We start from the raw sequence: 21,510 nt of genomic DNA, 5'->3' as shown, positions 1-21,510 counted from the left end.
TTTTACTTGTTTTAAACAGAGGCAAAAATGAATCTCTCCAGGTTTATTTGGGAATAGCACGAAAATAGCACCTAGAATACCTTTCTACTGTATTGAAGAAGTGATTATTTTTCACAAATTTCACCATTTCAATCATTGGTAAAGTTGCGAGCATTAAAAAAAGAAAGAAACAGAAAGTGTTATGAGCCTCTTGAAGGGAAACGAAATGTCACCCGTCCCTCCATTGTGAAACACAGACTGCACTAATAAGTGAAGCAATGAAACAAATAGAATTTTCATCAGCTGCGCTTTTAATGTATAACAACAGTAAAAAGTGAATCTTTTACTTGCAAAATAGGAGTGTTTTTATGTACAGTATTTATACAGTTATATATTGTTTAAAAAAATTACAGTTTAAACATGACAGTTTATTGCACAACACATTTATAAATTATCGCTGTCAAACCACACATGAAACAAATGGATTCCATAATATTTTAACACTTAACATGAAATGTATTTGTTTTTTTTGTTTTGTTTTTTTTTATCTTTAACACATTTTTCCATGAATCAAGGTCCCGTGAGGAGTGTAAAATCTCCTCTAAATACTGAAATGGTAAAACTGGCAGCAAAAGACTGAGCGTGCTTCTTAATGAAACAGCCTTAAGCACCAAAACGTCTTCTTCTAGCATCATCACAATGGGTGAATCAAAAGTAAAACCCAGAATCAGGCAGGCAGACTTTTCTTGCTTCATGATGGTAATTGGCTGAAAGTTTAGAAATGTGTACTGTAGCAACACCAGCGCTGAGACTAAAGCAGCCAGGTCAAACGGAAAGCAAAATGAAATTGTTGCCTTAAAATAACATATTTGCCCCTTACAGATTTATCCTGTTTTTTTACACTTATTATTTTTTTTTTATATCAACCAGCAGATTTTAACAGTAGAAAAACACAAAGTGATTAAATACAAAACACAGTTTGTAAACTTAACCAACCTTGCCATAAGTGAAAAACTAATTGCTCTTCAAACTTCATAGCTGGTTATGTTAGCATTTGGGATAACTTGTAGTGAATCTTTAAATTGTTGAGAAAATATGACCTACTCTTTGGAAAACTGATTTACTGCAGACATATTAGAGGATTTTCGAGCATGAATAGGCTAAGATCATGGCACAGGATTTTTATTCAATAAAGTCTCTGACCAGGCCACTCTAGATTTTTTTTTTGAGCAACTCAGAGGTGGACTTGTTGGTTTGCTTTGAATCATTCTGCTGCACAACCCAAGTGCGCTTGAGCTTAATGTCAATAATTGATGGCAGCACATTCTCTGTCAGGATTTTCTGCTGGAAACCATCCCTGGTCCATCATTTTACCACCAACATTTTTACAGTGAAAATAATGTTTTTTTTTGTTTGTTTGTTTTTTCTTAAATATTGTATTAGTTTTATGTCAGAATTAAAGGAATGCAAATCTTCCAAAAAGTACTACCTTTCTCTCACCAGTCTGAATGATAAGAAGTGCTTTGTGCCTGGAAAGCACCTCATTTATGCCATTTTATTCGAGTCTCTTTCTCATATTTTTTAATAATAAATACCCACCCTTTATTGAGGCAGGCGATAAAACTGGGCATTATGTTTCTTTTTTTTTGTTCTTTTTGAGAACTTTTAGTCTACTTCATGTTGCCAGGAAGGTTTAGTTTGAGTGATTTTATGATTTCAACTGTAGGCAAGAATGTGGCTTGTAAAAATAATTCATAACATAATAATGTTATGAATTATGTTATGTAATTCATAACATAATCAGAAGCTAACTATATTTTCACCGAGCTAGTGTTTTTATTCTAACAAATGCAATAAATATTTTTCAATTATGCTTTTTATTATAATAAGCTTATGTTTAATTTTATTATTTGAAACAGTTAAGTGTAATACAAAAGCAAACACAGAAGAAAATGTAAAGGGCAAATACTTTTTCAAGGCACTGTGGGCTGAAACACAGAAACACATTGTGACGCAACAAACAGATTTGAAACGGATCAAACGCTGATCCAAACACAGATTTCATTAATTAAATATTCACTCTGTTTACAAAATATAAGCACACCTGCTTTGCACGAATCTACCGCTCCATTTCAGCTTTTCATCCACAATTCAGTTCAACGTCAAGCTCAAGTTAGACACCATATTGGAAAAAATCAATAACGCATCAACGGCTTCATCTAACTTAATCTATCCAAGTTACTTGACAAGAGCTGCAGGTGTTCTTAATATCCTGTACACCGGGTGCATTTCAAGTATTACGCTTCATGTAAACAATAACTGATGAGAAGGGAAGGGTGGGGGGTAGGGTGTTATGGGCCAAATTTAAGCTAATCTGAGCCACGATCACGCTTAAAACATCATTAATCATGCTTTCTGCAACAGTTCATTTTGGCCTCCACTTATCTTTGAATGGCTGAATTAGTGCCATATAGATCACTGTAAAAGTGTCCTATCTCAAATGAGATCTCTTCCGTACAATGTCATGTTTTATTAATAGCGTCGACAGGAGCATTTAACTCAAATGAATCATGAGATGCAGTAAAACCCAGGAAGAGGGCCCAAAATATCTCCATATATATTAAAAATTGTAGCGTTAGGATGTCTTTGAGTCTGGGACTCTAAGGAGATTTTACTCGCTTCAGAGTTTAGAAGATCAGACAATCGTCACAGAGTGAAACATAACACTGCACGTCTTTTAAGAGCCCATAGCAAAGGCTTAACAACACATAGTCACACATCTCTGCTCAGAATGGCTACAAATAGCAATGTCACTCCAAGTCAGTCACATGAATAACTGTCCTTCAACTTTGACATAAAATGTACTTTGAGTTACGTCTCAACAGACGTGCCGTCCCATTAAATTGGCTCCTGTCTTTGTCGAGCTCCTCCGCTGGCTTAAGCGTTGAGTCATTCTCTTATTAAGTCCTGCTCTCTTCAGAGCTCACGCTGGTGCCTCGCACACAGTTAGTATAAGCACCGACTACAGAGGCAAACCATTTTCCCAGTGGATAGGAATTGGCAGTTAAATCTGCAACTGATGATGGCCTAAATCCTTTTGCTCTCCGTTTGAGTGTTTTAGAAGCTGAATGTTTTCTTGTTGGAGTTTCTTCAGGAAAAAAAAGAAAAAAAAAGAAAGTGACACTGGTAGTAAAAGTCTTTGCTTCGGGATGTACTGCTGTGGTTTGTGTATGTACATTTGTATTCATGTGTGTGTATGTTTACACAGTAAGTTAGATCAATCTTTCTGTGTATGCTGTATATGTACGTGTGATTATGATCACACATGCACATATGGAAGTGCTGGTGTCCACATCCCAGGAGCTTGTGTGTTAAATATTCAGTCTCCTCCATTACACTTTGATTTGTGGTATTAAACGCTAAAGTTTGGACAAACCATATGCGTATTTGTCTTGGGAATTCTTTATGTTTTGGTGTGTATATCTCAACTTTCTGGGGACATGGCAAATATGATCTGCTCCATTTTGTATGCCAGCTTCTGCTTCTGGGCTTGTTCGTCTTGCTCCAGTGCCTCAATGATCTGGAACAGCAAAAAGAAAAAGCAGACAAACACACAAGATGAAATAGCCAGGTAACCAAGGACACAATGTGTGTTGTCGGTCAGCAGAAGGAATCTGATTTGCACATGTAGGGTTTGAAATGAAAATATTTAGCAGCAGTATGTTTATCTTTACTTGGAGATATATATGTGCTTAAATTATTCATTCCGGTTTTATTTATTTGGATTAAATACAAATGAAGTACTGATGAACTGTGGGTAATTTTAGGTTGTAATTTTGAGCATATCTAAGTATGCAAACCAATACATTAAGCACTGATCAAACGATTAATTTCATTCCAGTTTATGGGATCTGACTGTATTTTGGGACCACATACAAAAGTCTTCGTCTTATTGTTTCTGACTTTTTCAGGAAAAAAAATGATAAGCCAGCTGCCACAATTAACTGCTATGTCTTTACTAGCTGGCAACTGGAAAGTTGTTTTTGAGATATTTAAGTTTCACATTAATTCTCTAGTCAGGTTTCATCAACTTGTGATGGGAAATAATTGGCTCCTCAGATGCTAAATGATTCAGCTTCAGCTGGTGCAGCTTCTTTTTTTTTCTATATCTAAGGCTTGGTTTGACTGGAAACAACACTATGAGCGCCAAATGAATCAGCAAAAACACTACAGGTTCCAAGATGTAAACCCAAATTAATTACAAAAACAAAATGATCAGAAAAAGCTGAAGCAGAGAAAAAGAATTGGGCAAAAACTTCACAGCCCCATAACAGTAAAGAAAACAGAACAATCCATTCTCCGTAAAAATGTTATCATATAAATCAGTAGAGCAAATCGTACTTTCAGTCGACCAACAAATATCTGAAGCCAGTTTCCACTTTGTGATGTTAGACAGGGCCTCACCTCTTGGCTGTACTTGCTGACGTAAGCGTAGATCTCATGCAGGGCACTGAGCACGTTGAACTCACTGGAGTGGAGGCGAGCCTGTTCAGCCAGATAGGCATTCATATCCTGATCACTGATGGCAGGTAGGCGGTTGATGTCAGCGTAGTACCTGAGAGGACACATACACACACGCACGGACTCAGTGTCAAGGACACAGCCATGCATACTGGAGCTTTTCTCCTCATTTGAATTCAGACTGATGTTGTGAAAAATCCAGAGAATGTTCAGGGATAAAGGATTATGTACATCAGAGACGTTTGTGCAGAAAAATAAAGAAATGCGTCACTCAGAGGTTTGGACTTTCGGTCGATGACGATGAATTAAAATAAAATTCACATTTTTTTAAAGAGTGTTCAAGAAAGATGCTCTTACACTGTAGGAATTAGTAGCTTAGCTGATTCCCATACATTGTTAATGTTGCATTTAACTGCTTCTAAAGCTTCAGAAAGACATATAAAAATGATCTTGACACCAAACAGGAAATAAATAAATCTGTAGATTTAGAGAAATCCTGGTTCTGCAGGTTAATATTTTGTTAATGTCAACACTTGAACTTGTTTAATCTGACTACTAGTTCAGAAGTGAAACCAAGTTATTGTAAAGGTAATCTAATTCACTTTATTTTTACATCAGTTCTACTTACTGAAATTTGACATGAGTCTGTTAGAAGTATCAAGGAACAGGGTAATATTTTAAAAGTTAAATTTTAAAAACCATAAAATTTTTTGTCATACTGTTCCTACTGATTAAGGCTATTTTAATTTTAATGCGCAGGAGTGCAGATTTATTTTGTCAATATGAAGTACTGATGTCAGCACCTTTTGCCACAAGGCATTGCCAGGTTGAGAGTACTTCATAAAAAATAGATGTTTTTTCTTCTTGAAAATACAGAACAATATTAGAATGTTTTTATCTCATCTGACTCAAACTAGCATGCAATATTTTGATAATGTGAAAAATGATTAGGGATTATGGATTTGTAAAATATTGTAGACCTGAAATATAAAATTTATCTTAAACAATTTATTACTGGCACAGAGATATAATCGACTTTCCTTTTTTTTTGGAAAGTCAATTTCTTTATTTTCTTTGTCTTTTCTAAGCAACAAGAACGGGAGCAGCCAATAGCTTAACCTTCTAGCTAAATGCTAATCTGTTTTACTCTGTAAGGAGCATAATAAAAAAATAATTTATTCTCTAAAAAGTTTAATATTAATCAAAAACTGCTACTAACTGTAGCTTGTTTTCATACTATATTTTTATGTGTTTGTAGCGAAATAAAAATATCAAATTGTTTAGATAACATTATTGTACCTGTTTTAATTAATATGTTAGCTCATTTCAGGAGCAGTAGGAAGAATAGTTTATTTCCCATTTTAATGTAAAAGCAAGTAGATCATGTCGTACATTTGTTTAAAATTGTTGGTTACATTCATGTTACTGTGAAATTGGTAAATTTGTCCCACCTTGAACATTTCATGCTTAAATGTAACACAAATTACTTTTTTTGTGTTATATTTACCTTTCCACCCAGCTCTTATAGTGCGGAATATCCTTGGCATAGAGCAGCTTGGTGGAGGGCGAGTCTTTGCCCAAACGATGTTCAGATGTTGAGCAAGAGTCCATAAAGGTCTGTGCCACCACTGACAGGCAGGCGTCCGTGATGCTGCTTTTATGGATGTCAAACACAAACTGGGGATTTTTGATTACATTCACCCAGAACCGCAGCGGGAGACTGGAAATATGGAAAGATATTGACAGAGTAAAATGAAAGAAATAGTGTAAACACTGCAAGACATGTTTGCAAAGAGAAATTAAATACTTGCCAAACATCAAAAGCTCCTTTTGAATCTGAGTTTAATTAATCCCATGTTGACTTTTATGCTTGACTTTAGTTATGAAAAGTAGGTGGATATTTGAGCTCTGGTAAAGTCCCACAGCTACAAGATACTTCCAAGAACAGCATAAAACTAGGAAAATCCTTGAAGCATGAGGTAAATAATAAATTCCTATTAAATTAGTTATTCTAAAATTATAATTAATACTGTGAGGAAATGTGTAAACCAGGTACATTCACAGTGGAGGTTGGAATGTGCTCTGAAGGCAGACAGCCTAATTATAGGTCTTCGTTTAGGAACAATGGATTTTTTTTTTTGTCTGACCCAAACCTAGTTGGAAATCAGTAAATTATTTCTCAGAAAGACTTTAGTTTCTTCATTTTTTTAAATATATTGTATGTTGTAGCCCATCAGCATTTATTAAACCATCACCACATCGATGTCTTCAAACTTGAAAAATAATTTGACATCAGACCAATTTGTATTGTGTAGCTGTTATACTCTTGCATTTAGCCAATAATAACAAGTTTTAATCATTATTCCCCTCCAACATGGAGCTGATATCCTTTAGTAAAATTTAATTTAAAATTTCAGACAGACTTTTCCAAACATGGCTCTAGGTTATGATTCGTTAATAATGTGGTTTTAAGTTGATAAAATGACTAATTAGATTTATAGCAAGTCACTGTTGTAAATCAAAATGATGGACAGTATCCAAACACAAAAAAATCTAATGGTAACATATATAAGTATTAGTTGATAAATGAGGGAAACATTGAAAGAGAGTTGGTGAATATATTCCTGGCTGTTTAATAAGCTTTGAATATGTCTTAAGTGGGACATTTTTCTCACCAGTTACTCTTCCATGTGTGGCGAACATCCATGTCATGGATGCCATGTCTGTCTGCCTGCTCATCGAGGAAGTCAAACATATATTTGATGGCAAGAGGCAGAGCAGTGCCTCGACACACGGTGCTGAACAAAGTCTCAAACAGGTCATCCACAAACTTCTGTAACGTGCCCTGTAAAAAAAACATGAAGAGAAACTTCATGAAGCAGTTCACTATTTTTGCTTCTGCTGTTAATGTCTTTATCTACAGGATAGGTGCACGATAAGTTCAGATTAAGAAAAATAACAGGAAACATAGTAGAAGCTGAAAAAAATGTAATCCATTCCAGTTTGCTGTTTCCATAGATACCACACAACAGAACATGTAATTGCTGTATTGGTCTACAGCAAATATGTTGCACAGTAAATGACTTGAAAATTGTACACAGGGCTTTTGCTAATGATAACAGCTTTTTTTTTTTAAAGCAAAGGGTGAACATCATGTTAGTTGCATGAAAGTGTAGCAGGTTTAGCTGTGAATAGTATATTTAATCACAATATTCACAATGTTCAGGTCTTTACAAATAAATAAGAGATTAAAGCACATGCGTAGGAGAAAATGAACATGGTGTCTTTATCTTTTAAGTGTCACCTTAGTTGCTAGCAGTCTCGTTAGGTAGATCTCGGACACCATCTTGCTTCCGCGTTCACCCTCTTTCTGGTCACCATGGTCGTGGTTCTTGACTAAATGCCAAACTTTGACACCACTCTCCAGGTCAGGAGTGAGCATAGGCACACGGGAGTGAGGGCTGTCAGGGCTGGTGGGGGTGGAGCGGAATGGGACATCCATACCTAGGTTGGCAACATGGCAAAAAATATGTTCCAAAATAAACTTAAAATGAACCAGCTAAGAAGATAAGATATGGATTGAGACTTTATAATCACATAAAAGCATATTTGTTAAAGAAAGTCTGCCTACCCTGCAGGTAATAATGCTAAAAAATATTTTTCAAAAAGCAAACAAAAAGAAACACAAACTAAATGTTAATGTTTATTTGCCTTTAAATCACAAAAAACAAGCATACTTGACCCTTTTGAGTATCAAAGGCGTCTTACAGTTTATGAAATCTGCAAATGTTACAGTGGTTTGTCTACCTTTAAAAAAAACATGCTTCTGTGAGATGGATGAATATTAGATTAGATGGTTGTATTTGTTTCACATTGCTGACCGTATCTGCTGATACTGCGTGGGAAGCTGGCTGAGGAGGGAATGATGAACGAGGACATCTGTTTGGGCACCAAGGCCACCACACAGCGATCAGATACCTGAGAGACAAAGGTGAGGCGTCATGAATTTTTTGCCTCGCAGATATTGGTCAAAAGCAGCAAGAAAAATTCAAAGTATCATCAGTGCAATAAAACCAAGGACCAGGATTTGTTTTATTTATTTATTTTTTGACAATTATGATTCAAAGGAGCAAATAACATGGCAATTATGTGGGTTTTTAGAGAACTGGCCTTCAGAGACAATGACAATGACCACACCACAAGCTATTGAAGAGACCAAATATGGTGTATATGGGGTATATTGTGTATCCTGTTAAAGTATGGCTGCAAAAATTTTATGTGACATTTTGTAATATTACCACTAAAACGCAGCACTGCAGCCTGACTGAGCTGGGCGAGAAGCAATGGTCCTTCAAGTCTACCATGAACTACTAAAATAGGCCTTTGTCTGAATAAACCTATACATGTTGTGCTGCGTGCTATCCTAACTTTTTTTTTCTTTAAGTTAAATTAATCTTGCAACAACACTAATATTTAATTTGTATATGCAAGGGTTCCAGGAAATTCCTAAAATGTCTGCCAGAAAAACGCTGTTCTGCGTGTGTTACAGATTTGGCTCACGTCGCAAAAAGCTTAGCAACAAGACAAGCACTTCTACACCTCACATGAGCATTGAAAATAAAGGGTTTTTTTCTCCTCTTCCTCTCTTATGAGTACATACTTTTTCTTCAAGGGGTTTTAAAGTTTTCATTGTTTTTGTTTGTCTGTATTACAATAAATAACTTACTGAAATGTCAGCTGTGTGAAGAGGCCCCAAGGTGTGTCATACCACTGACAAAGAAGAATGAATTGGCATTTGAAGTCAGTGACCTGTGTATTAACACTCAAGACAAGGGGAAAAAATGGAGGCTAAAAATGACACACAAGTCCATGTTTATTGTATGAATCAGCTGATTTACTTGTTTTGTATTAACCCAGATTGCTTAGATTCCAATGCTGCTACAGATGCAGCAAAAATTCCTTGAATCCCACTGCAAATTTGGTTCGTTGGCAAAATGTACTGTACGAACTAGCAGCTGTACAATACACATATTAACTAAGAACTAATATTACAGGCGAGTTCTCCAAATTAAACATTAAAATGTCACTTTCAATGACTGTTGAAGTCTGGAAATGTAAAGAATCGTAGGAAGATTATGTTTTAACCTGGTGCTAGAGTGATACATCAGCTCATCTCATTTTATCCCAGGATTTTCTGATACTTGATTGAAACCCTCTTGGTGTTCACATGCTGCAGATTTCAGCACCGGAGGAAGCAAACAGGTTCTGAGCATCACTGACCCTCAGCCATGCTTTACTGCAGGCATGTTGTTCATTTCAGCATACGCCTCAGTCTTCCTCCAGACGTATCGCGGATCCATTGACCTGAAAAGTTCTAGTTTTGATTCATTGCTCCACCGAGCAAATCCCTAAGCCTCTTTGACTCATTTTTATAGTTTTGAGCAAACTGAAGCTGACTTTACTTTTCCTTTTGGGTCAGCAGTAGTATATTCCTCAGTGTTCAGACAAGGAGTCCTTCTATGTTTAGTAAGTGACTTCAAGTGGAAACAAAGCATCAGTAGCTGTTCCTACCAGGTCTTGATCAAATCTATTTTGCCAACAGTTGAGGATTTTTCACCACATGCCTCCTCAGGAATCTGGTGATTTGAGAGCTTCCAGTTCTGCAAGGTGCAGAAAATGTACCCAAATTCCTTTAAACATGCAAACTCGGCTTTCAAATGCATCTCTTGGAACCATTACGGTCGTTATTATTGTGTCCCCTTTTCCTTCCTTTTACAAGGCAATGGACTACTCTCTGAATTTTGTTGCCAATTATCTTGGCTTGGTTTTATCATGGAATGAAAATTACATTCAACAGTTTCCTTATTTAAAGTGTTGTACCTTACGCACACCTCATGCAACCATGGATTTGCATAATTGCTTCCAGAGACTATTCAGGGATTGAAAATTTTGGAGCTGTTGAACAATTTGAAGTGCAGAAACAAATGTCACTTTAACTGGTACTTTTGATGAGCATCCTTCACTCAATTTAGGAACTTAGTGATTTATGAGAAAGAATAATCAGGAGAAGATGACCATTTTTGTAATGTTGGTATTCATTTTATTCCCTCACCTGGTAGTGCATGAGTGTATTGAGTCTCTTCCAGTCGCCTTCTATCTTTGTTGTGATGTCTTCATCCTGCAGGACCACACGAGCTGTTCTGCCCTGCCGCCACTCTGTTGGAAAACACATTTAAAGGCAACAAATTGCTGTTATTTTGTGTCATGTTTACAGTATTTCTCACGTCTCAGACTTATGTTCCCCCTGTCTGACATGAATTGTTAGCCTGCACTACCCCTAAGGTTATATTATCCTTGTGTGTTATGTTTATTCTTTACAATGTGCAAGCTGTCAAGCGAAACAGGCAAAATGTCAACAAGACTGCTTCTTGTCCTTGACAATTACAAGTCAGGGGGAGTGAGAACAAAATGAAAGGACACAGTATCTTTCTTTGAGCCACCTGGAGCAATGAGACACATCCTCCCTAAATCCCTAACCTGTAAAAGCCCCTGAAGGTGTAAAGCTACATGCCCAAAGCACTATCAGGCGATACCAAGACGGTGTTTTATTTACTCTGTGTGAAGGTGCATGCCACCTAAATTTGTGCCGCATCACTCAGTATCAGATGACATGCCGTGGGTGTAAGCCTTCATGGAGTAGTCCTGTCAAAAAGGTTTAATGTCACTGTTGGGGTGTTGCTGCGATTGCAATTGCAAGCAGGTATGGGGAGGATGCGGAAACAACGGAGGAGCTGATGTCAAACATTCTCCGTAATTTGTGTTAACATGGCCAGTGTCAGGCGAATCTTTGCCGCTGTGACATTATTCCAACAGGTTGTTATGCAGTTGATTTTTTTTTTTTAGAATATAATGCATAAGACAGCTACTATGATCAAAAGATTGTCTGACTCGCTCACCTAGGTCCATGTCTGTAGCTCGAGGTCGGGTGGAGTATGGCATATTTTTGTACACAGCATCCAGGATCTTTTCCTTCACCTGGGTAATTGTGTCACAGTTGAGAGCCTTGACTGGGATCTCTGGGCTGTTCTCATTGTCGGGGTTCACACAGCTCAGCGTCTGGAGATCCAGGACAGAGAGAGAGAGAGAGAAACCCAGAGAAGGAGAGAGAGAGAGCAAGGTGTTGCTTGGGAGGTCTTTTCATTACCTGCTCTTCACCAAGATGTCCTGGTGGAGAGCATCTTGGCTTGAAATGTAATTTCACACCTCCAGGATGTGACTGTGCAGCTCTGGCAGCAGCATTAAACACGTAATGAGACAGAGCCTCTCACACTCTCCGACACGGCGATCAGAGAGGTGTCATCTTGTCGCTGGCTGGCTCTGCTCTGCAGCTGAAGCCAGAGGGGAAACGGATTCTGATGGGCTGCTGGAGGATCCCAGCCAGCTCCGTTTCAATAGAAATGTAAAGGACAGAGACGTGTGGTTGGCCCAAACGCTTGACTTTAGTGATTAGCATAGACAAAATTAGCAATTTGGCAGAGTCTCTGCTCCTAATTATATTTAACAGTTTGAATGCATAAAGCTGCCTTTTTGATTTTTCATTCGCATATGAGTGGACGGGTGGAACAAGGAAAAGCTTGTATGCAGGCTGAAAACGGGGTATTAAGAGGCTCTGTTGTCCTGCTGTGGGCATTCTGCTGGTGTGGTTGGTTGATTTGTCTTAGAGGAACATGATTTCTACAGATCAGCGTCCTTCTGATTGATAATCCTTGTTTCAAATTAGTCATGCCAACATCCTCATCTGTAGGACACAAATACATCCTTAATACCAGTTTGATTTTATTCTGTATTCCCTTGACACATTACACTGCCTGTCACGTTGTTTCGTCTCTCTGGTAAAGAATTAAATAGAAACATGGCTATAGAAAGACCATATGTTTTTGAAATGGCCACAGGATATGTTTTGTGTCAGGTGAACCATTTCCATATTAATTTAATCATGTTTTTTTTCTTTTCTTTTTTTTTTAGATGATTATCCTTCTGAAATATAAATTTTTAGTTTTTTGGGTGAATTTTATTAAAGATTTCCTGGTATTTTATAGAGGGAGCTTTATGTCTTTGAAGGGAAGTAGGCCCAAAGCAGAACTCATTCTTCACCATAACCAACAATTATCTTGAAGTGTTTTCACTGTATTATTCTTCTCATGTTTAACGCCACATCCATCTGGACTGTTTCCTGATGAAAAGCTAAATCTTTGTCTCATCTGACCAAAAGGAAATGGTTCCAGGCAAAAACCCAACAGCACTGCATAAACTCCACATATTTATGTTTGTGAGGACTGAATAGGATTTTTCTTGGCAAGTCTCCCAGACGTCCAGTTGGCATATTGATAGTATCTTATGGAAACTTGGCCATCCCAAGAGAAAATCTCAGCAGCATTTATCCAACAGACAACTTTGGATGTTTCTCTTCCATCCCTAACCATTTTCTTTTGTAGAGATAAACTTGAACATTCATCATTTTGGTTTTGACGGTAGAAATGGAACGTTTTCTACAAACAATTATTTTCTTGGAGCTCTCTCTTTAAACATCAGCACACGTTTTTCCACTTAAAATGACGTGTTTTACTGTGTTACACATTTTGAACAAGTAAAACTGTGAGAGTCATACCTTATTTATAACTGAAAAACAGGAATTTGTGAATTACAGTTTACAATTTAGATCCTGGATTTACTGATCAGCTTGTGCTCAAGTTTAAGAAATGGCTTTTCTTGAAATTTTCAGGGTAATATTTTGAAAGAAGAATCAAGGGCAGATTTAATTTAATAGAAAAATAATTGTGGAGTGCTTCATGATTCCAGTCAGCAGCTCTCAGTTTGGTAAAAGGGACTTCTCTTTATATATTATAAAAGTTTGCTTATGAAGATTAGAGTTCAGTTCATTCATCTTTCAGCTTGAAGAAAACACCAAAATGTGTGTTTAAACTGTAGATGCTCATAGAGCCCCAAACATTGTGCTTTGCATCCAAGTGCATTCCATATTTTCCTTTAATTTGTCATGTGTTGAGACATGTTGATTTAAAACTGCGTATGAGACTGTGAGGGTTCTTTTCCAATAGCACAACATGTTAATACAGACTAAATAGTGGACTTTTTTTCCTTTATGAATGCCTTTCTGACTCACCAGTGTTTTGTATTCAATCTGCTGCCGGATGAGTTTGTCTTCACTTAGGGAATAGCGTGCCTCCCCTGTGATGGAGTCTATGGGTCCCTTCTCCATTTGCTGTTTGATGGCACAGAACAGCATGAACAGAGGCTCCCCAGCGCACTCCTTTGTTTTGGAAGGAAACCAAGCAAATGGATCGAAAAATGGGAGAAAGAACGGATGAGAAAGAAAACAGATTTCTATGTGTTGGTAGATGAGACGTGACTTGCTAATGTGAGCATTATGAATCAGGAAAACTATAGAGACGTTCAACCTCACTGGTAACATAACCCTTCGATAGTGTGGAAAAGCACATCGATATCAGGCATTTAGAAACTCAGCCACAACAAGAATTTAGAGGAGTCTATTTAAGAAAAAAAAATCAATACAAAACATTTTAAGGAGCCTGTAATACATCACAGTGATACCTGTAGCAAAAAGAACAGAGAATGACTTCGTTTTACCTTGAGAAATTTGTGAAGCAGGAAGGCAAACCAATTTGTCAGCATCTTCTCTGCCACCGACTCTGTTCTGCAAGATGAGAAAGAGGCAGACTCATTCATTATCAGGAGGAGTCCCGCAGAGAACTGGAGTGCTCTGATTATTTTTTCATTATTTTAAGACTGCCGGTGTTGCAACAAGACCTAGAACGAACAGTTTAAGAAATTTGCGCATGGCCGTTTAGCCTCAGTGGACACGCACCTCACTGTAATGTCAGGTAAGTGCTGCCAGTGCACAGCACTTATAGGTTATGACATAATTGTCCAGACTAAATGGCTATGCCTCACACTGTTTTCTAGTGTCTGCACTTAGCTACTTTACATGAGTTCAGATTGAAAGACGTCTCGATTTTCACACATTGTGGAAAAAAAGCTAAAAACTATACTTTTCAATCAGTACCAGGTTTAAAACTTGCTGCATCGTAGCCACACTTTTTTATTTTTCTCCACCACGTTTTGGCCCTTACCTGCATTATTACAACCTTAACCTACAGTGATGCAACTGTCGATGGGACCCTCTTCAACTTTTTGAGTGTGTGCAGAAGATTAATGGGTTTGGGCAAACAGCTTCTTCTACTGGCTCCTATTTGAACTTAGCCTTATATATAATGAGTGTGAGAACACAAGTTTTCTCCCCACATAAGTCTCATGAAACATTCAGCAGGCTGGTGTCAGCACAGCAAAAAACAAAAGAAGAAGAAAAAAAAAACAATCGCCAGATAACTCGAGGTGGAGGGAAGAGGGAAAGAGGCGAGAGAAAGAAGAGGAGGAGAGGTGACGGGAGAAGAAACGTGAGCTACAGTTGAATGTTTCATGAGGGGGCATACAGAAGATAAGTCAGACTGACAACAACTCTGCTACCACTGCACTCACTCTTCCCCATTAGGGTCTCTTCCTCTGCCAGTCCCTCCCACTCTCTATCACTTTTAACACTCCTGTCTTTCACCTGTCTGCTCAGTCACCCTGTTCCTCAGACTTGCTACCAGTGTTTCACACGGCTGCACAAAACGAAGCTGAAGAGAGGTGGGCTTCCCTTCACTGGCCTAGTTACTCAACCATCAGAAGGGTGGTAACTGGGCTGGAAAGAACAATGCACTGAGGAATTAGCTATGCTAAAAGATAAGCAGCGCTGATCAGGACAGGTTGGCTTCCTGTCTGAAAGGTTTTCTAGTCACTGCAGTGGAGCATTCATGCAATTCTAGCAGGAAAGAACACAAGCCTGGTGAACTTTCTTTCATATTTTTCTTTGCATTTTTGCAGACAGACTTAGGTGATTTCTTTGACTAAACTGAGAACAGATTACATGAAGATTAAACTGCAAGTTACAAAGAAAAAATTTGTCATTTTTCTGCATATGCATGAATATGAACTTTAATCAACACCTCTGGAGGTCAATCCAAAGCAGCTCAAAGAAGGTTCTTATTCACGCCAATGGCAGACACGGAATTCAGAATATTATAACTATACGGCCTTGCTAGCTGTACTACCAAGCCATTTCTGTAAACATCTTACACAACACGTGAATATTTCTTTAAGATTGGAGCGGATAAAACTGTTCATAAAAGGCTGGCAATATTATTTTAGCTGTTTCTGAAATCCAGAGAGCTTAAAAATAATTCATACCTAACGGTACATTTAAATACTCTTTACTAATTGTGTTGGGCTTGGAATACATTTTAATTCAATGACAGGATTACATACACTGAGATACAACCTTATATAAACGCACTCATTAGAGCTGGAGTGATAGAATGTTGTACTTTTAGGAGCTTAGAATAGGTTTTTTATGTCTTAAGGAAATCATTTTTAAGTTGTAAAGATAAGCTAGTCTTCAGTTTCCCTAATGGTCAGCTTAAGTTCCCCTAAATATACACTTGAATAGTCAATCAACTAACACCTGACTCATCTACTCTGAATTGATGTCTTACAAGGCAAGACATCTAGTTTTCCAGTTTGGCTGTGATAAAGGCTAATAAAAAGGCTATTTATTAGCCTTTTATGTGCTGCTTTGTTTGACCTCTGTGCAATGTCAAGTTTCTTTTGAGCAATTTTTCATTTTTATAACAAATTAATTTTCTGGTTTTCAGCTCTTATTAATTTTTACGTTTTAAATTAAAATATTAATGGATTTTCAATAAATGTATTGTGGAGAATACACGGACTCTTCCTGATTATTTTTAGTGTAATAGAAATAGCTCAATGATTTGTGAACAAAGCATCTTGATTTAAGACAAAATAATACCTCCGGAGGAGCAATTTGGGGTGGTTCTTGCTCTCCAGGTTGCGCTCTATAAGGTCGGAGAGCAGGTGTTTGAGGATGTCTGTGGCATACTCCAACCGTCCTTGCAGGGAGGTCATGATGAGTGAAGCGACGTAGCCACGGTCTCGCATGGAGAAGGAGCGCTGCGTCTCCAGTGTGCGGATGAATGTCAGCAGGAAAACCTTGTTATTCACCAGCTGAGCAAACTGCTTCAAGGCTTTCTCCACATTCGCCTGTCCACTCCCAGGAACCTGCATGCATCACGCACAGTCGCACACACGCACACAGATGCATACACTTATTAAATAGCACTTGCAGACGGATGAGTCAGAATGTATGAGAAACAAAAGGAAATTGACACGACAGTTCTCACAGACCACCTCCAAGGGCAAAGTGCAAACCAGAACAACTCATGTGTCTGCAGCCGTTGCACTATGTGCTAATCTTGGACTCATCTGTTCTTCCCTTGAAAAGAAGGGTCATATTTTTTCTTTCGACATGTATAAATTCAATTTTTACACTAATTAAAGGGCTTCGCTTTAAACAAAATGAGATGCAATCAGTGAGTTCTTAGAGAGTCCATGTCATTGTGAACATAATATTGGCTGATTAAGGCAATTGTAATTTAAGCAACTTGCTAATTTTGACCTTGTGGAAGTTTTCCCGCAAAAATATTAAGTGGCATTTGATTTGTCATCAGGGTTTATTCAAAAATGGATATGAAGTGCATTCAAGTTAAACCCCTGAGATGTCGACAGCAATAAAAAGTAAAAATTTTCAACACATCACCATGGCGACAGAGATGCAGGGTGGCAGAACATATTTAAGATGTTGTACTGTTAAACAAAATGATATAAAACTTTCATATTTTTGACTTGTACTAAGGCAAGAGGTCAACATATTTAAGTTGCATGACAGAGCTGAGCAGTGCTTTAAAGTGTCCTCACCTCCAGCTCCCTCAGTACTGGATGATCATCAATGCCAGGAAACAGAACCCTCATTGCATAAGTGCGATAGTCCAGGAAGGGGATGCCAGCTCTATCCAGATCGCTGGTTAACTCATTGATGTCCGTCTGTAGCTCAGCGAAAGCTGCACATGCCAGATGACAGAGGTGTTAAAAAATTCTGCAATAATTTCAGAAGAAGTTGGTCTAATTCAAAGCTCCAGCATGCACGATGTGTGGATACCAGTAGTTTGAACTGTGGCTTGCAAACAACTGAACATTCTCCACTATTACTATTGCCTCCTATGAAAAAAAGCTAACGCTAGATGCTTGTTAGTTTATGGTTTCTCTTCCTTCTGTATAAAAGACACACAATAGCTGCGGGTTGGGGGTGTTAGTTTGCTATTTGCCTGGAATTTTCAAACTGCTAACCAATGATGTTAAGTTCTACACTAGCTAAGAGCTATAGCTGAGTTATATTGCATTTCTACCAATACTGTACTTTCAGAAGTCTTTACAATTATGCTACCTTCAAAATATTGAAACATTTCTGGAGCAATAGAGGAATTGCAAATAAAAATGTAGTTGGGAAACTGACCAAATTAACCTTTCCGATAAAGGTTTTACATCTCAGACGTCACTCACCCTCTTTACACTCCAGAGCTACTCTGGATTCCAGATTGTCCATCTGCATCTGCAGGCGCTTCAGAGTGAGATCATTCTCATGAGACTTTCGTCTGTAGGCGAGCAGGACGATGACGACGATGATGAGGAGCAATCCTCCGCCAGCCGCGATGCTGAGAATAGCTGGCATGGTGAGAAGGCTGTCCGATCGGATGTGAACTTCTCCAGGAGAGATATGCAGTCCACCTACCTGCACCTGGATAATAATAATAATAATACAAAACAACAAAACATCTTAAAGCGGTGCTAAAATGAAACAAAAGAAGATTTTTAAATGACTAGTCAAACTGTTGTGGCACGATGTGAGGACACCAGTAGTGATGCTTTGAATATCAATTAAAAGTTTAGTTGTTCAGCAATCAAACTATAATCTTTTTGCAAAAGCATCCCAAACTATTTTGAGTTCTTGGGCATCCTTAACAGCAAGCTGACATCACTATATTAGAGACTTAAAAAAAAAAAAATCTTATACATTTATTTTTCTGATTAAATGTAGTAGATTTAAAATTTTGTTAGCCGTAATCAAAATGAACAAATGAAAACAATGACACACTATGTGTGTAATGAAGATATGAGTTTTACTATTTGAATAAATTAGTTGCGTGACATTCTAATTAATTGAAGTGCACCTGTATAGTAAAAGATGGTCTTGTCATATTTTCCTTTGTCCTTTTTTAAAAGGGTAGAATAGCTTGCTATTCTCTTTTCAGTTCTTTTGTCATTATTTGCTCATTTGTCAATAATTCCAGAGGACAATGTGCTGTAATGGGGAACCTACCAGACCATGAGTGACAGACAATGACAGAAAGCCAGCGACTAACTGAAAGCCAGCCGTTGACCCAAAAACAAAGTGACGTAAAGAAGACCACTGACCTACAGAGAGCAGCCCACATTCAGGCATGCAGACAAACAGAAAAATAAAAACAAAATGGACAGATGAGGATGACATTAAGACTCACCAGGACTTTATGTTGCCCAGTGAGGTTTGGTGGCTCGCAGAGTAACTGAGTGTCTGACACAGTAAGAGAACAGGGGGTGTCTCCGATCATCACGGTGTAATTCAACCTGGCTCCACCGGAGGCAGATGGCACCAGGTTACGGCCCTGTTCACACAAATAATCAATCAAACACTTTAACAGTTATTTGAAACATTTTGCATTTGAAGAACTACTTTTGATATAATTTTTAACAACGAGGCTATTTTTGATCAAAGTTAATTTCCTTGTTAGAATTGAAAAGTATGTTTAATGTTCACTAAGTGACAGAGTTGTGTAGTGACTAATTACTCTTACTTGAGTAACATTTTGGAAAATTTTATTTTTAGGAGTTGCTTCACTCACAGTGAAGAACAAGCTTTTTTTTCAACCAAACATTTGTCATTTACAAACACACACCTGCATAATTAAAGTTTCGGGATTGATCTAGAGAACACTACCACCCAAAATTCACATTTTAAATTGTAAACTGACACAGAGTCAAAATGCACAGGGAAGATTAGCTTACTTAGACTCAAACTCATATTCCATGCTGTTCCTTCAGCCCAAGCAGACCTAACAATTGCTAAAAATCTATTAAAAGTGTAAAAAACACAAATCAGAGAAAAATTTCTGGCAAAATATAAGATTGGTCTTACATATGTAACTGGAATTATTGCATCCCAGAAGATATGTTGTTTATATGAGCAATGGTGATTTTAAGAAGAGCCAAAAGCAGCTTAAGAACTTCAAGATACTCTATGTTGTGTGCCTTTCTTAAAGTAAGTAGTGTGTCAGATCAAATGTATTACAAAGTTGTGTAAGTCTATGATAACCCAGAACTTCTCTGACTTACTTTGAGAATGATGGGAGCGCCGGGTTTTTGCTCCAGAACACCTGAGAGGCTGAGGGGCTCCAGGTAAGGGTTTGGGTAATAGACAAATCCTGTGTTGTTGTATGTGAGAAGAGCTTGGACGTTGTTGAAGACAAAGCCAAACTCATCCACGTGTTTTATCGTCTCCTGGTCGACGGTGTAATCCGCCTTCAGAGAAGGGGCGGAGCAGCTGATGGTTGTTGTGTTCAGAACTTTGCAAACCTGCAGAAGGATGAAATCTAGGTTTCCATCTTAAACTCTCCACAACATATCAAACACAACCTGATCTAGAATGTGTGTTATAGAAACTAGTCATTCGCTGAAATGACCTTACGTCTACTAGCTGATCTGCCCCAGGTCATTTCAAAATGTCATCGCTGGGCATGGATAAACAACTTCATATCCTCGCCGACAGGATCCCGAGGTCAAAAAACATGATTAGCATAATGCCTCAGGGGTTGATGTGCTCAGGTATGAAGGCTGGAGCGCCTGGTAAAAACGCATTAGAATTTTATCTGATGTTGCTGTTTGTAAAATTCAGCAAGTTTTGAAATAAACTGGATTAAACATTTTTTAGCTGTAAGTTTTGTTAATGATTGTATCAATCGATGTGAATCTGATTTTGTGCAAGGTGAAAAATGTTTGAATATTAAGATGTGTACAGTCCTATCATTCTTTAAGGAACTTGGAGGATTTGCTGATGCCTAAAAATGATTTTAGGCACCTAGTGAGACACCTGTGCCAAAGGTCAACAGCACCTTCTCATCTGTTATTCCCATTGAAGAACATAATGTTACATTACAGTTTTTGACTTTCTAACCAGATTAATATAAATTTTAGGTTCCAGAGGACAAACGGTTCAAAGGTAGTTAAATGTTTTTCTTTTATTCTGCACATTTTGAAGCTTTCAAAGTTATGCTTTAAAAAGAGGTATGCAAAAAGAGGCGATCAACATTTTTTTTTGTTCTGGTGGCTATTTTCTGCAGCTTATTTGGTTAAAAGTTCAGCTTTAATCCCTTTATATCTCTGTTTTGCCAATGACACAACAGAACATGCAATTTTAATTGACTGGCTCAAATTCTGGGCTGGCATCAATACCACACCACTTAATTAGCTCAGGGCATATCTCTAACATACAACATTTTCTGCATACTGGCAAGACAACAAAAAAAAAAATCTTTTTGACTCGCATATCACCGCCAGCTCCAACATTCCTGTTTTGGAATTGCAAAAAAGAAAATACTTCCATCGTTGTATTTCAGGCAGTCTCATCAGGTACCTGTTCTAGTATTGATTTTTGAGTTTTTTGCCTTCAGACTTCTCTAGCAAATCCCTGAATGGTCAAAAACTACAAGCTGAGGGTGCCTGAAATTTTGCCATCAGGACTCCAACAGTATAAAAACAATCAATCACTTTGAGCAGCTCAGACAAGCAATCTTAACACCATATATAACCTTCCAAAACTTCATTTTTCCACGTCAGTTTTCAGAATTGTCATTTATGTGAACAGCTCCACTCTCTGACTCTTTTGAGATGTCTTTTGCTATGTTTGATCTTATATTTTGCAAGGTC

The 21,510-nt window shown here is 37.7% G+C and overlaps 1 protein-coding gene across 1 annotated transcript in view; it reads right to left on the bottom strand.

Annotated features, from left to right (window-relative positions):
- Positions 1-272: 272 nt before the first annotated feature.
- The window catches only part of LOC106918428 (plexin-A2), a 78,598-nt gene continuing 57,360 nt past the window's right edge, over positions 273-21,510 (bottom strand). Inside the window, 15 exon segments of the mRNA XM_088005789.1 lie at positions 273-3,559; positions 4,444-4,594; positions 6,008-6,220; positions 7,176-7,345; positions 7,805-8,004; positions 8,382-8,478; positions 10,613-10,716; positions 11,457-11,616; positions 13,682-13,828; positions 14,167-14,233; positions 16,445-16,713; positions 17,410-17,552; positions 18,052-18,286; positions 19,050-19,193; positions 19,921-20,160. Of these exon segments, the coding sequence (XP_087861915.1) occupies positions 3,464-3,559; positions 4,444-4,594; positions 6,008-6,220; positions 7,176-7,345; positions 7,805-8,004; positions 8,382-8,478; positions 10,613-10,716; positions 11,457-11,616; positions 13,682-13,828; positions 14,167-14,233; positions 16,445-16,713; positions 17,410-17,552; positions 18,052-18,286; positions 19,050-19,193; positions 19,921-20,160 (2,436 nt within the window). The 3' untranslated portion in view covers positions 273-3,463.

This window comes from Poecilia mexicana, unplaced genomic scaffold (assembly GCF_051168715.1).
Source record: "Poecilia mexicana isolate PSO_F unplaced genomic scaffold, ASM5116871v1 scaffold_5, whole genome shotgun sequence".
In the NCBI taxonomy this organism is placed as follows: Eukaryota; Metazoa; Chordata; class Actinopteri; order Cyprinodontiformes; family Poeciliidae; genus Poecilia; species Poecilia mexicana.
Note: the sequence above shows the minus strand (reverse complement) of the source record. Positions and strands in the feature narration are given on the sequence as shown.